This window comes from Lissotriton helveticus, chromosome 1_2, assembly GCF_964261635.1.
Source record: "Lissotriton helveticus chromosome 1_2, aLisHel1.1, whole genome shotgun sequence".
NCBI lineage: Eukaryota > Metazoa > Chordata > Amphibia > Caudata > Salamandridae > Lissotriton > Lissotriton helveticus.
The window spans coordinates 93,306,360-93,319,176 of record NC_136058.1 but is presented as its reverse complement, the minus strand read 5'-3'; the positions used below and the strand labels follow the sequence as shown (position 1 = coordinate 93,319,176).

General features: G+C 44.1%; 1 protein-coding gene across 4 annotated transcripts in view; it reads right to left on the bottom strand.

Moving 5' to 3' along the window:
- The window catches only part of JAK1 (Janus kinase 1), a 490,769-nt gene that overhangs the window by 98,354 nt on the left and 379,598 nt on the right, over positions 1-12,817 (bottom strand). For all 4 annotated transcript variants that reach the window (XM_078669080.1, XM_078669071.1, XM_078669099.1 and 1 more), the window contains 2 exons: positions 12,069-12,204; positions 9,449-9,600 (listed from right to left, as the gene is read on the bottom strand). In XM_078669080.1, coding sequence (XP_078525206.1) covers positions 9,449-9,600; positions 12,069-12,204 — 288 coding nt within the window. The remainder of the gene's footprint in view (positions 1-9,448; positions 9,601-12,068; positions 12,205-12,817) is intronic.

The following is a 12,817-nucleotide window of genomic DNA, read 5'->3' as shown; positions in this document are numbered from 1 at the left end:
CCCAGGGGGCATTGTCTGGATGGCCCTGGGGTCTGGCCTGCTCAGCACATCGGGTTGGGGGTCGGTGTGCTAAGCTTGTTCACAAGTCCGCACACCACGGGGACCACTCTCCCCTGATCCTTCACGTCTTGTGGTGGCACCAACGCTATTACTCCCCCGAAGTGCGCTTATTCAAGATGGCAGTCTGGGAATAAGACCAGTTCCAAGACATGCCAGTGATTGAAAGAGGTGACCAGGGACCCACGGGTAGATCCTGAGGCTGCAGGGAGCACAACCACAGGGCAAAGCACCCCCCCACCCGACAACCAGAACTGTCAGTGCCTGGGCTCATAGCAGCCATCAATCATCCAGAGCAAATGCATCTGATGGACTGGGGAGGGCATCCCCTCCCAGTCTCACTGCACAGAGCACACAAGGAGAGGCAAATTCAGCACAGTTGCAGGGGCCACATCAAGCCCACAAGGGGTAAGCGCTTAGTGCCTGACACAGCTTCCACTCAGCCCGCCGGGACATCAGTGGGTAACTACCTGGGGAAAGGTGGGCCACCCCATATGCCCCCCTTTTAATCCTGCCTCTCCCCTTTCCACTGCTGGACATTATTAGCAGGGGTCTGCTGGAGTGGTGAAGAAGGGCCCTGGTGGAGAACCAGCATGGACTAGGAGGAAGGAGGCCACTCACCTCCCCCCGCTACTGATTGCTCATGCTGTCCCCTCCACCCAGTGCTGGACATCTGGGGCAAGCAGGTTGGGCACTCTTTCTCACAGAAATTGTGGTGCAGGGATGCTTGGTCCCTAAAGGCAGAGGACTGGTGCTTGAGATTGGTGAGGTGGGGCGGATTTGTCTTTGTTAAGGCAGGATCTCTGTCAGACTGTTGACTAGATGATTGAGGCAGAGGGTCGAATCTCCAAACTGGAGGATACAGAGAGGGGGGTCTCCTTGGAGGTGTCCCGCCCCTCACAGTTGACCAAAACTCTACAGCACACGGCGGAGAACACAGAAATCAGAGCCCAGTACAACAACCTCCGATTTGTCTGCATCTCCGAAGGAATGGAGGGTACCACTCCACAGACTTTCCTTGAGTAATGATACGATCATGGATTGATTGGGCTCAACTGTCCCTCTGCTTAATCATCGAGAGGACAAAAGACACACAATTGATGGACGGAATGCAGAACAAATCAAAACATTCTCCCCCAGTCAAGAGATCTAGGTTAAATCCATCATTCTTTTGCTCACCATGCCACCCCAGTTTAGACCTGGCCATATGCAAATCAGTCTTGCCAAGTAGAAAGGGTGCTTCTCGAATGATGCTGGTCGCATCATGACCTTTCCCGATTACACTTGGCAGGCTCACACTTGGTGGAAATCCTACGAGCAGGTGAAATAGAAACTCTCCTACATGGTACTCAATCCTGCACAACTGCGGGTACTCTACAACTCCAGGTCGCACTTCTTCGAATCCCCGGGTGAAGGTATGGATTTGGCTCATGGAGCACAGTCATTTCACCCCACAACAGCCCCTGGACTGTCAATCGACCACCGTTCCGAGCCTCGGTATGGAACGGCCCCAGAAGCACTCTAAACAAAGAGAATGGGACCCGGCAGAGGTCAAGGGCTCTACAGACTTGGAGAGCTGCAACTGGAAGGGAAATACAATCACTGGGTCTCTAGTTGAGGCGTCATCCTTGGAAACTACTACAGGCAGACGGTTCATCGCAGGGCCGAACCCGACCCCTGACTCTGTAAGGAGCCCCGATTAGAGCAATACTGTAGCTGTGATTTTGCATGCGAGCCAGCTCCATTATATCCTTCTGTATCCCTTTGTTCTTCGGTATGCTGCCTCCGTTAGGCCAGGTGGGGCTGAGGGACCTTATTACATGTGGTTTTAACTTTGAGGTTCAGGCAACTAATGCTTTCTTCTGGATGGTAAGCATAGGAGAGGGGGTAGTTTGGGGGATGGGGTTTATTTTGTGTATGGGGCACATTTGCCACACTGTGTTTTGTTTTTAGTTTTGCTCTCACTACCACACTCGCACCATTTGTATCTTCAGACTGCACCAGGTGGGTTCCGGTCTGGCACCCTTGGCATCATTGGCGGGGAGGCTTCAGCAGCACTGTCCCTGCTTCCTCGCCAATGGCAACCACCACAGCCAATATGTATAATGTTACAGTGATGACATGAAATGTCAATGGTCTGCTGGACAGGAATAGGAGTGGTGCAGTATGCGCACTAACACTTTCCGGGGGTGCTCACATTGCAGGAAACACCTCAGGTGATAACTGCCCCTTCTTGACCCAGAGAGGAAATGATAGTGTGTTCCACGCCGGCTACTCCTGAGTATCCAGAAGGGTGGCTATTTTTCTGCACAGAAGCCTGCCACAGGTGATCTTCAAGGTTTCCCAGGACGATTATGAAAGGTATGTCTTCCTGGTGGGGTGGATGGAAGGTACTCTGTATATGCTGGTTTCTGTATATGTGTTGCTCTGTCGCAGTCCCCTCTGGAGAGACTTCAGACGCTACTACTAGCCTTACCTCCAGGTGTAACCATCAGCGGTGGTATTTCAATGATGCCATGTCTGACCAGGACTGGCACAGGTTCACAGCTCTCTCCCAAAGGGTGTGGAACGTGATGGTGGACTGGGCCACTGGTCTTGGACTGAAGGGACTAGACTCATACCTCTGCTACACATAATTCTCTTTCTCACATCGATTATTTACTCATACCAGCCCACAACTTCCTATGCACTACTGCTTCGACAGTTCTCTAGCAAGGGAAATGGGACCATGAACCAGGGACTGCACATTTTGGCACGCCTGTCAGAGTGCTGCCCATGAGGCATCTGAATGCATGAATTTGTATTTCCACCTGGAACTGTAACTTAAGGAGTTCCTGAAGGTCAATGAAGGGCTCCGTGGATTACCTCGGAACACTATTACTGCATGCAAGGTCATTGGAGGAATCGCCGTTTTGCAAAAGGAGAACAGAAACTACAAGACCCAGAAAATGGATGTTTGTTGGCTGGAAAGCTCCATTTGGATGAAGACGTTCTACATCAGGGATCCGGGTCATCTTCAAGGTGGTCCTTAAAACAGAGGTACTGTTTATATGTTTTTGATTGTTTTGGCCTTCTTGGCGCTCTGGGTCTCATCCTCTTATTACATCAGCCTCACTACTGTCCACCTGAACATGGGAAAAAATATGGGCACCCCAGGCACACCTAATGAACCACCACCATGTACTCGTTCCACAATTGACAATTACTTGACACAGTCCGTGGACATGGTTTGGACAACGAGATTAGGTTGGTGGAGCAACATCTTTCCCTCACTTTGGAGGACTCCGTACTAGCCAAACCCTTCAACCAGGTAAATTGAATGCCTCTGGTGGTCCTTTGGACTCTTCTTACCCAAGGTGACCTATTACTTCTGCATTAAGTTCTCCAGTTGTCCTAACTACTGAGGCCAATCTAGGGGTTAAAGGCCCAGCCAGCAATACCATGCCATCTGGCTTGAGTGGTGCTTTACATCCATCAGTTATAGGCCAAGTAGATGTGCCAAGTTTTACACGTATGGTGGCCCAAGACCAAGACTCCGACCCTGACCCATATTTTGGGTCTAAATCAAAGCGCATGCGGAAAGCTGTGAGCGCTCTGACTAATAACCTTCCGGCAGCCAAGGGCAAACCTCTGCTTCGCAAAAGGCCTTGTAATGAAGATCTGCCTGTGCAACCATCTGTCATTAAAGAAAAATCGTGTAAGCTCCTTAGCAGTCATTTAGGTGACCTGTTGGATATTAAACTGTACCCTAATGTCGAGCGGTTCACCCATATTGAGGCGAAACTGTGAGTCATCGGCTTACAGGGTATCAACTTGCTCCCAGGGAACCCAGTACCATCTAGTGCCTCCTTTGTCCCAAGCCCCTGCTATTAGGGGTGGTCGGTTCATTGTAAACCAAAACTCTCCTGCTGTCAATAGTCTGGATCTAAATGGAGCATCACTGTAAAATAAAGAGCAACCTCATAGCCAAGCAGGTGGCTAACCAGGTTGATAGTCGTTAACCTAGCCCTGTCCCCCTTCCAGTGATCGATCTCCTTCCTGTGTCTTCTCACTATATAATTGTGTTAGCTAATGCTCCCAGTCTACATGCTAATAGCTCAGAATCTACAATCCAGTAGCTTTAACATAAGGAGTACCGCAGGGCTCGATTTTAAGCCCTCTGATTTTTAATCTTAATGTTCGCATTCTGGCGGACATTACGGAAAAGTCGGGACTGACCACTCTTTCCTACGCAGATGATACCCAGATCATCTTTTCCCTTTCAGCTGCTCAGCATCAGGATCCTTCCCTGTTCCAGCTCAGACTGCGTAAATATCTCCTTGTGGATATGCAGAAACGCCTTGAAGCTGAACGTTTCTAAAACAGAGGTCCTCATTCTGGGAAACAATCCTGAACTCTGGGGAATTACCCATTGGCCTGACACTTTGGGACCTTTACCTGCTCAGATCCCTAAGGTTAAGAACCTGGGTTTTATCATTGACAACAACCTCTCCCTCAGAGCCCAGGTGTGTGTAGTCAACACAACTTGCTTTGCGGTTCTTAAGTGGCTAAAATAAATCCTCTGGTTAATTCCACCTGCTGTCCAGGGAACCGTAATGCAGGCATTGGTGATTTCTTGACTATGGCAATGTATTGGACCTAGGGGCTGATAAAGCCTCCGTCCACCGTTTACAGCTCAAATAAAATACGGCAGCCCGTCCTCTTTTTTGGCTGCCTCGACACCCCTCATTCTCACCTTTGCTCTATCAATTCCACTGCCTCCAGGTGAACAAACACGTTGAGTTTAAGGCTTTATGCTACATGTATCGAGCTAAACATGGTTTGGCGACCCCCTACATACAAAGACTAGTCAAACCCTACGTACCCACTCAACAGCTGAGATCAGCCAACCTTTCTCAATTTTTTGTTCCTAGAGGTTAGCTCACTCTTATGACAGGCCGCTCGTTCTCCTACCTTGAGCACAAACTGTGGAATTCTCTTCCTCTGGAACTTAGGATCTGTCAGTCGCTTTTAGCTTTCTGTAAGAATCTAAAGACCTTCCTTTATAACCAAGTACAATCCTCTCTGTACTATTATCTGCAACCTTGGCTTGGGTATTGTCCTGCTCAGCGCCGGGAAACCCTGTTGAGAAGCTGCGCACTTTATAAATCTTTCAAATAAATAAAACGGTTCATATTACGGCCGAGACCTGGTTGGTACATATTTCCAGGATGTATGCTAATGACAACAGGGCTACCGATAAAGTGCCGATGGATGACCTCTTTTGTCAAAAACTTGATTTTAGTGAGCAAGAGGTGCTTAAGGCGATTGTTGACAGCCGGCAAAAGAACGCGCTGGGTTCAGACGGCGTCCCTCTAGATTTATTCAGGGAAAACCAGAGGTTTTTGGACCGCTGTCCTCACTTGCATGTTTAATTCTGTGTCTTGTTTGGGTGTACCTACGTCGTAGTGCACCTCAATCATCCTCCCAATTTTTAAAAAGGGTAATGTCCACGATGTAAAGTGCTACCGCCCAATATCTCTCCTAGACACTACAGCAAAGATTATTGGGCGAGTAGTCTTGGATCGTCTTCTTGTCAGAATAAATAAAAATGACATTCTATCCCAAACCCAGTATGGGTTTAGAAAGGGGCGAGGGACGATTGAACAGTGCCTCAACCTCCATCTTATTGAGGCAAAATATAAATATGCAAAGGGCGCCTCTACACAGCTGGCGTTTATGGATTTGTCGATCTCTTTTGATTGTGCATGAAGATCCAAATTGTGGTCCATTTTATAGAGTATGGGTGTCGATGGGGAATTGGTTTAATTCCTGACACTCATACATTATGATCTCACTGCATCAGTAAGATTTGGTAATGCTGGTGAATGCACAGAACCATTTATAGCTGAGTGTGGGGAACATCAGGGATTCATCCTTGCTCTGATTCTCTTTTTGCTCTATACTAATGACCTGGAAAGAGTATTGGTATCGGTCGGGCGGATGTTCCCTATGTTGAGCAAAAGGCTGTGTTTATGCTTTTCGACGCAGATGATGCAGTTCTTCTGGCAAGGACGCCCAATGGCCAAAAGAGTTTAATTTCCAATTATGTTACTTTTATGAGAGGACTGGATTTGGAGACAAACCTGAAGAAAACATTTACAATGGTCTGCGGAGCCAGAAATACTAAAACCTGTACCCTAAATATTTCTTATGGGGTATGGAGTAGGACGGAGGTGTTTCTGGTCCACTTGCATGAGCAATAGGATTACTCGTTGTACTCTAGCTGTAGGCACTACCTTTTTGCTTGCCATGACTATTGGTAAAAAACCTATTGCCCTGATTGTGGAGATATACAATCGGAAACGTCTACCAATTTAACTTACGGAATAGTTATTTAGGGATGCACGGATGTGTGTATCATGTAGTTGGAGGAGAATAGATTTTGTCGTCAGCTACTTGGTGTCCCTCCTTCATACCCGCATTTTTGCTTGCATCAGGAGATTGGCATGGAGTACATGCATGATACCATTAATACTGGCCCTTTGGTTCTCTGGTGCTCCTTATGGTCAAATAAGGAAGCTGACCTCAATTGGGCAGTTATTAGAGATTGCCTGTCTTGTGAGTGTGGGCTGGCCATTCCGTGGCTGAAATATATAAAGGAGTGTTTTTCAGCCCATGGCAGAGCACATCTGTTTGAGCACCTGGAGACTATTATGAAAAAGTACAAACATTGGGTCCAGGATAGCTTTGTCAAGCATAGACAGGCCTCTAGGGAACTAACGGAAGAGGCTAAACCCACAGTCAGGGTCTATTGCATCATTCAGACTGTGCCAACGATTGCCCCTTATTTATTATATGTGGAAAATATTTATGAGAGAACCTTACTGGCTAGATTCAAGTTTGGTTCCTTTCGTTGGTTAATATGCTTTCTGCTGGGCCAACACTCCTCAGCCACCATTGGTATTTGTCCATGCGACGAGTATTCTAGCCAAAGTTTACAGCATTTTGCATTTTTTTGTTGATAACTGCTGTTCACAAGGAGGTTTTTATTACTATTGTTGCTCAGACATACATTTTTCAAGTGTAAGGCTGACCTATTTTTTTTATTACAACTATATGACCGAGATACACGTCACTTAGTCGCTAGTTTTTTAAAGTGCACTTTGGCTCCAAGGAGGAGTATGAGGTTTAACATTTTTATTGTACAGAGAGCCACATGTATTATGAATTGTTGGTTCTTCGTTATAATGTCATTTCAGAATGAATGCACTGATCTCTCTTATAGCGCTTGTCAGGGGCTGCAAGCTTATCTGAACTACACATTGTTGTTCTTTTATTGATTTGTAGATCTTTTAATTCTCTGAATGAAGTCATTCATGAATTTTATTGTAGGGGTTTTCAACATTCCTACTTTTTTCTCTTCATTTGTTGGTCTCTCTTTGTTTATCTTGTATGATCTACTTTTGGTTGATCGAATACAGATTAAAAATTAAAGGTCAAAAGGGCCAAACTTATTTCACCCTGAACAATTAAACATATTGCTATTTACAATACCTAACAGAGCCAATGTACTCCTCTGTGTATATATACTCATACCCAGATTTACAAGATTGTTGGATTAGCCCTTTCATTTTTTTTGCAGGTTGGGGGGGGATAGGGGAGTGGGGGGGGCAGACAATCACATCTTACACTATGTCGACTACATGCTTCACTTATCCTGGTATCCAAGGTGGACTTAGCAAAGCTTGCTGGAAATTCTGAATCTTTGCACAGAGGCGATAGGAGTCCAGGTTATTTGAGTTAAATTAATCTTTGTTCCCGTGCTGAAAGGTGACCCTAGCCAGTCATTGATAATTAAAATTGCAGGTCAAAATAGATAATTTTTAGTTTTTGGGTGTGGATTCTACAACATATCCTCAGTAATGTTGGGAACATAATAAGACTCCCTTGCACAGAATATGTATTAAAAAAAGCAGAAATTTGATTAAATTCCCCTCACAGTCCTTGGTACAGCACTTTAATCTAAATGACCACACTCACAAGAATAAACAGCATGCTCCAGATTTACTCTTATTACCCAGGCGAAGCTGCAAATATTTTTTAAGATTTCAAGTGCGTCCATATAATGGAGGACTACAAGGCACCAATTTGGAATCTAACTGAGTTGCAGCTGAACATTGTGAGCTATCTTACTTGTGTGTTGTGTGTTCAGTGAAGGAGGCTATGTAACAGAGGTGTTTGAAAGATGGCCTAAAAAGATGTTTTAAACTTTGCAATCCTGGACCAACATTCACAGTACTTCACATTTGTAGTCATTTGATTTTCGGTATATCATTCAGAACTTGGTTGTTTTTTGTCAAGCACTGCTAACATTATAACAAAAACAGGATTTTGAATGATGGAAGGACAAGATACCTTAACTGAACTTTATGTGTATCATGAAGCAGCACTATCAGGACCTTTCAGATACCGAAAGCACATGAAGGTGGTAGGGAGTCAATGTAAGGACTGCGAACAAGAGTGGGTGTCATTCTAATACAGGTCACTGAAGGTCGGTTTTGGAAGGCCATAAGTGTGTTGCATTGCATGAGCAAGGAAGACATTGCATATAAAAGTATGCACACCCAGCATTACACCATAGTTTGCAAGCTTCAGCACCGCTGCTTGCATCACCAATATGTTTTAGTCACCACAATCCAATGTGATAAGTCACACCATCACAAAAACTGGAATGCTCACAAACACATTAAAAATGGAAAGACTTGTCCGTATTTTAGTAGACAAACTGTATCTTAAACCGGACAGCTTACATTCACTTTGAAACATGGAATTCCTGTCAATCGCTACATAAATAACTTCACCCCATAACCAGAAAAAACGATTTAGAAGAAAGCACTTTATTTACCGACCCTTCTATTCTCGAATCACTCTGTCCCACTGGCAAAGAGGACAATACATATAGCACCTATAACAAGAATAAACTAAATACTTAGGTAGATCTAGATGCAGACCACAGAGGTCTCCTATGAGGTTTCTACCGCATATACAATATTACCAGAAGTGTACTGAGTTTGTGATGCAACACACTTACTGGCAAAAGTGGTTAAAGTTCTTATTCTTGTCCCTTATTTTCTTCTACAAAGAAAATGAGGCCAGGCTTTATTGTGAATTCTCTAGAAAGGGTTGTCATTTGGCCAAAACACGTTCTAAGTTCTACAGTAATTAAATGTGTGCAATAAGATGTGCCTGTTTTAGATCTAACCTGGGTTGTAAGAATACTTTTATAACATTCTAGAATAACCTGTTTTATATTGGCACGCAGGGTAATACATACATGTTAACAGATGCATTTGAAAACCATTAGATGTATCCTGGAAACAGCTAGGCACAAATATGAACAATATATCACCTCTGCTAAAGTCTTGTCCTTTAGGGGTACTTCTCCGTTGTAGCAGATCTCCCACAGAGTTGTGCCAAAACTCCATTTATCAGATGCAACAGTAAGTTGTTTGGCATCTCCGAGGCATTCAGGAGGAATCCATGGGATACGCTCCACTCGTTCTAAAAATGAGAAATGAGTATTTTAAAATAATTGTCATAAAGATGTTTACATCTGTATACTGCAATGTTTTCACTGGCTTCTTGATCCAGTCAATGTCACATTAACCCCTTCCGTGCACGGCAGACGGGAGCACTCCCTCCCCAGTGCTGCCGACGGTCAACGGTCGACGCAGCCCTGCCCACCCTTTAGAACGCCTGCACCGCGGCGGAAAAACCGCCGCGGTTAAGGCGTTAAAACTAAAGAAACTCTTCACCCTATTCTTATATTGTGATCTATGCACTTTGAAAGCAGGTGAAATCACTAAGAAGTTGGCCTGACATTAAGAGATTCCTGTTTTGACTACCTCATACCCATACAGCATTGATGCATGCACTGGCTTCCCTTTAGCGATTTAAACAACTTCAGGAAAAATATAATGACGGAGATAATGGCAGGTACGGTTGAATAAATTGTACAGGTCTTTAGAGAATTAACACCACTTTAAAAAGGAAATGAAATAAGAATGCTACAAAAGCAAACCCATACACTAATATATACTTCTTCAAGAACATATACAAGTCATTTTTTTAATAATCTATTTTTATTTATATAAAACTAAAACCAAACTGACATTTAAGTGCTAGGGAGTAGGTTCCCTGCCTATAAAAATGCGAAACTAAAATACTTTTTAAAACGTGTGAATTGAAAGAACATGGGCGGATGACTCCGGATTGCAACCCCAGAAACTATCCCCAATGTGTGGTCCCATAATGATTGGGGGGAAGGGGATGGGCTTGGAAGCTTTGAGGAAGCAGTGGAAAGGAAGGATTCTCACTGCGGGCAGTGTGGCTGCTCTGCAAATGCAAAAGCAGTAACATTGCCTTTGTTTCGTGGCATGCCAAGCCCTCCTTGCTTTTCCACCAGAATGGAGGGCATGGCAGATTCTGCAGGGGGCGGCGATGGGGTTGAGGTGAAAGATGAGACACACCAGGCTCTCCAGAGCAGGGAAACTATAAGCATCAGTCTTCATGGTCCCCAAGGAGCCATGTGTCAAAAGAAGAGTCACATAAAACACCAAACCCAAAAGATTTCCAAGTGAATGATTGGCAGTTTCAACAAATTCAAACTGATAATCGGTCTACTGATCAAGTCTGCTTTTACGTACAGAGACCTAGTCAGATGAGGCGCTGATGTTCCACCTCCAATGGCCTATGGCCAAAGAATTAGGAGAGCCTCAAATAATGATTCTAAGACTAATGCTACCTTCTTTTTGATCCAGACCAAAGTGTTCGAATTGTCTAAATTTGAACCTGTTTTCCTATCACCAGGGATAGAGAGGCCTTGATAGGTAGTCAGAATAGCCTTAGTTCAAATAAGCGTATACATGAGTTCCTCTTTTGAGACAGCCACATATGCTCACCAAGATGGTTTCGTGACTGATGCCTGAATGCTTCCCCGGTTTTTGTTTTTAGCTGGATGGTCCCATCACTGTTGCGTGGAGCTAAAGTCATGAGTTACTGCCATTTTATTGGTCAGGGTATAGTAGTCCTGATTGCACTGCAGTGAAAGATTTCAATGCAGCAGGTCTCATTTTCAGCTGGGGAACTAGACAAATGGAGGAGGACAGCAATCCTGCAGTAGGAAACACCGATTGCTTTCCTGTCTGAGCTGGGATCTATGATTACTTGATAATATTGAGACTCGCTCACTGACAGAAAACAAAAACTAACAAACAGTGATTGTGCAGCTTATGCGCAGTGAAGAAAGTGGGATTTGATTGGTCAGTCACCCAGATATTGATAAACATGCATTCTGTTCTTGCAAGTGAGCTACAGCAATGGGCTTTTTTTCTTAAGAACACTCTGGGTATATTTCAGCTCAAAAGGTAGAAAGAAAACAGAAAGTACTGCTCCCTATTGCCCCCCCCCCCATCATTAATGTTTACAATTATTAAGAGAGGTGGTGGCTCCGACAGTGTTATGTATAATAATTTATTACATGACCAATAATAATATGCTAGCAGAGGTCCATCCCCTCGATATAGAAGTATGCACTAGCACAGTATTTGGGATGTGCACTAATGTGAATTGTACATGGATTTAAAAAAATAAAACTAAAGCAGGGTAGGTAGTGTCTGCCTACCCTAGGTAGTGTGAGGGAAAGAGAATACTTAACCTAGGGTGAGTGGTGAGTTATGGGAACATAGGCGATGTCCTCCAGCATGCCTGTAGAGACGAAGTTGAATGTTGCTTTGTGGGTGGCCTATAGTAAAGTGGTACTAATGATGGACTGCCTTATGAGTTGGAATTTTATGATACAGAGAACCTACACATCAAAGGAACATGCAGCCTGGACACCTGTGGGGCCGATGCAAGGGTTGAATTGTTTTAAGACACCAAAAGAAAATGTGTTTCAAAATCATTTTCACCAAAACGTTTTTACCGAATGCTAATAAATCATTAAAACTATTATATTTACAATGCCATACCTTGATTGGAAAGTACAGTTATTGGTAGTCCAGGGTCACTCAGCTTTATGAAAGGACCATACTCCTTGTCAATTCCTTCTCTGGCCAGTAAAATATTTTTACTGCAAACATTTCCATGCACTAATTCTTTATCCTCCTATGTTTATGAGACAAAATAAATCAATTAATGACATCATACAACATGACCATTTAACAGTAAAATAACTTAATTTTGTTTTTATCATGGTCATTCAAGTAAGAAAAAAGAAGAAAGCTTTTTGAGACATAAGAAGTTCTGGGAGTAGCACATGTTGCAATTGAAATGATCAGAACTTCATGCTCCATGTTCAAGGTTCCTCTTGCAGAAAGAAGGACGAGCAGTAGCTTGTGTTGTAATAAAAGAAGTGAATAAAAAGAAGTGGACTTCATGCTCCACATTCAACGTTCTTCTCAGAGAGGAGAACTGGAGGATGACCAGTAGCATGCGTTGTGATAAAAGAAGCAGAAACAAAGAAGTGGAACTCCATGCCACTTATTCAAGGTTCCACTAGCAGGAGAACGGAAGGGGGCTCAGGTCAGGATCTGGCGAACGTTTCACTCACATACAGATGCTCAAGTTCAAGACACATACAATACATTAAAAAACATACATGTGCGACTATTAGGAGGGAAAATGTTGCAACTGTAAACAATTATGTGTTCTGTGGACACAACATGGTTTGAGCTAGAAGGCTTACAGTATAATAAAGAATACAATTGTCTTGGGCTCC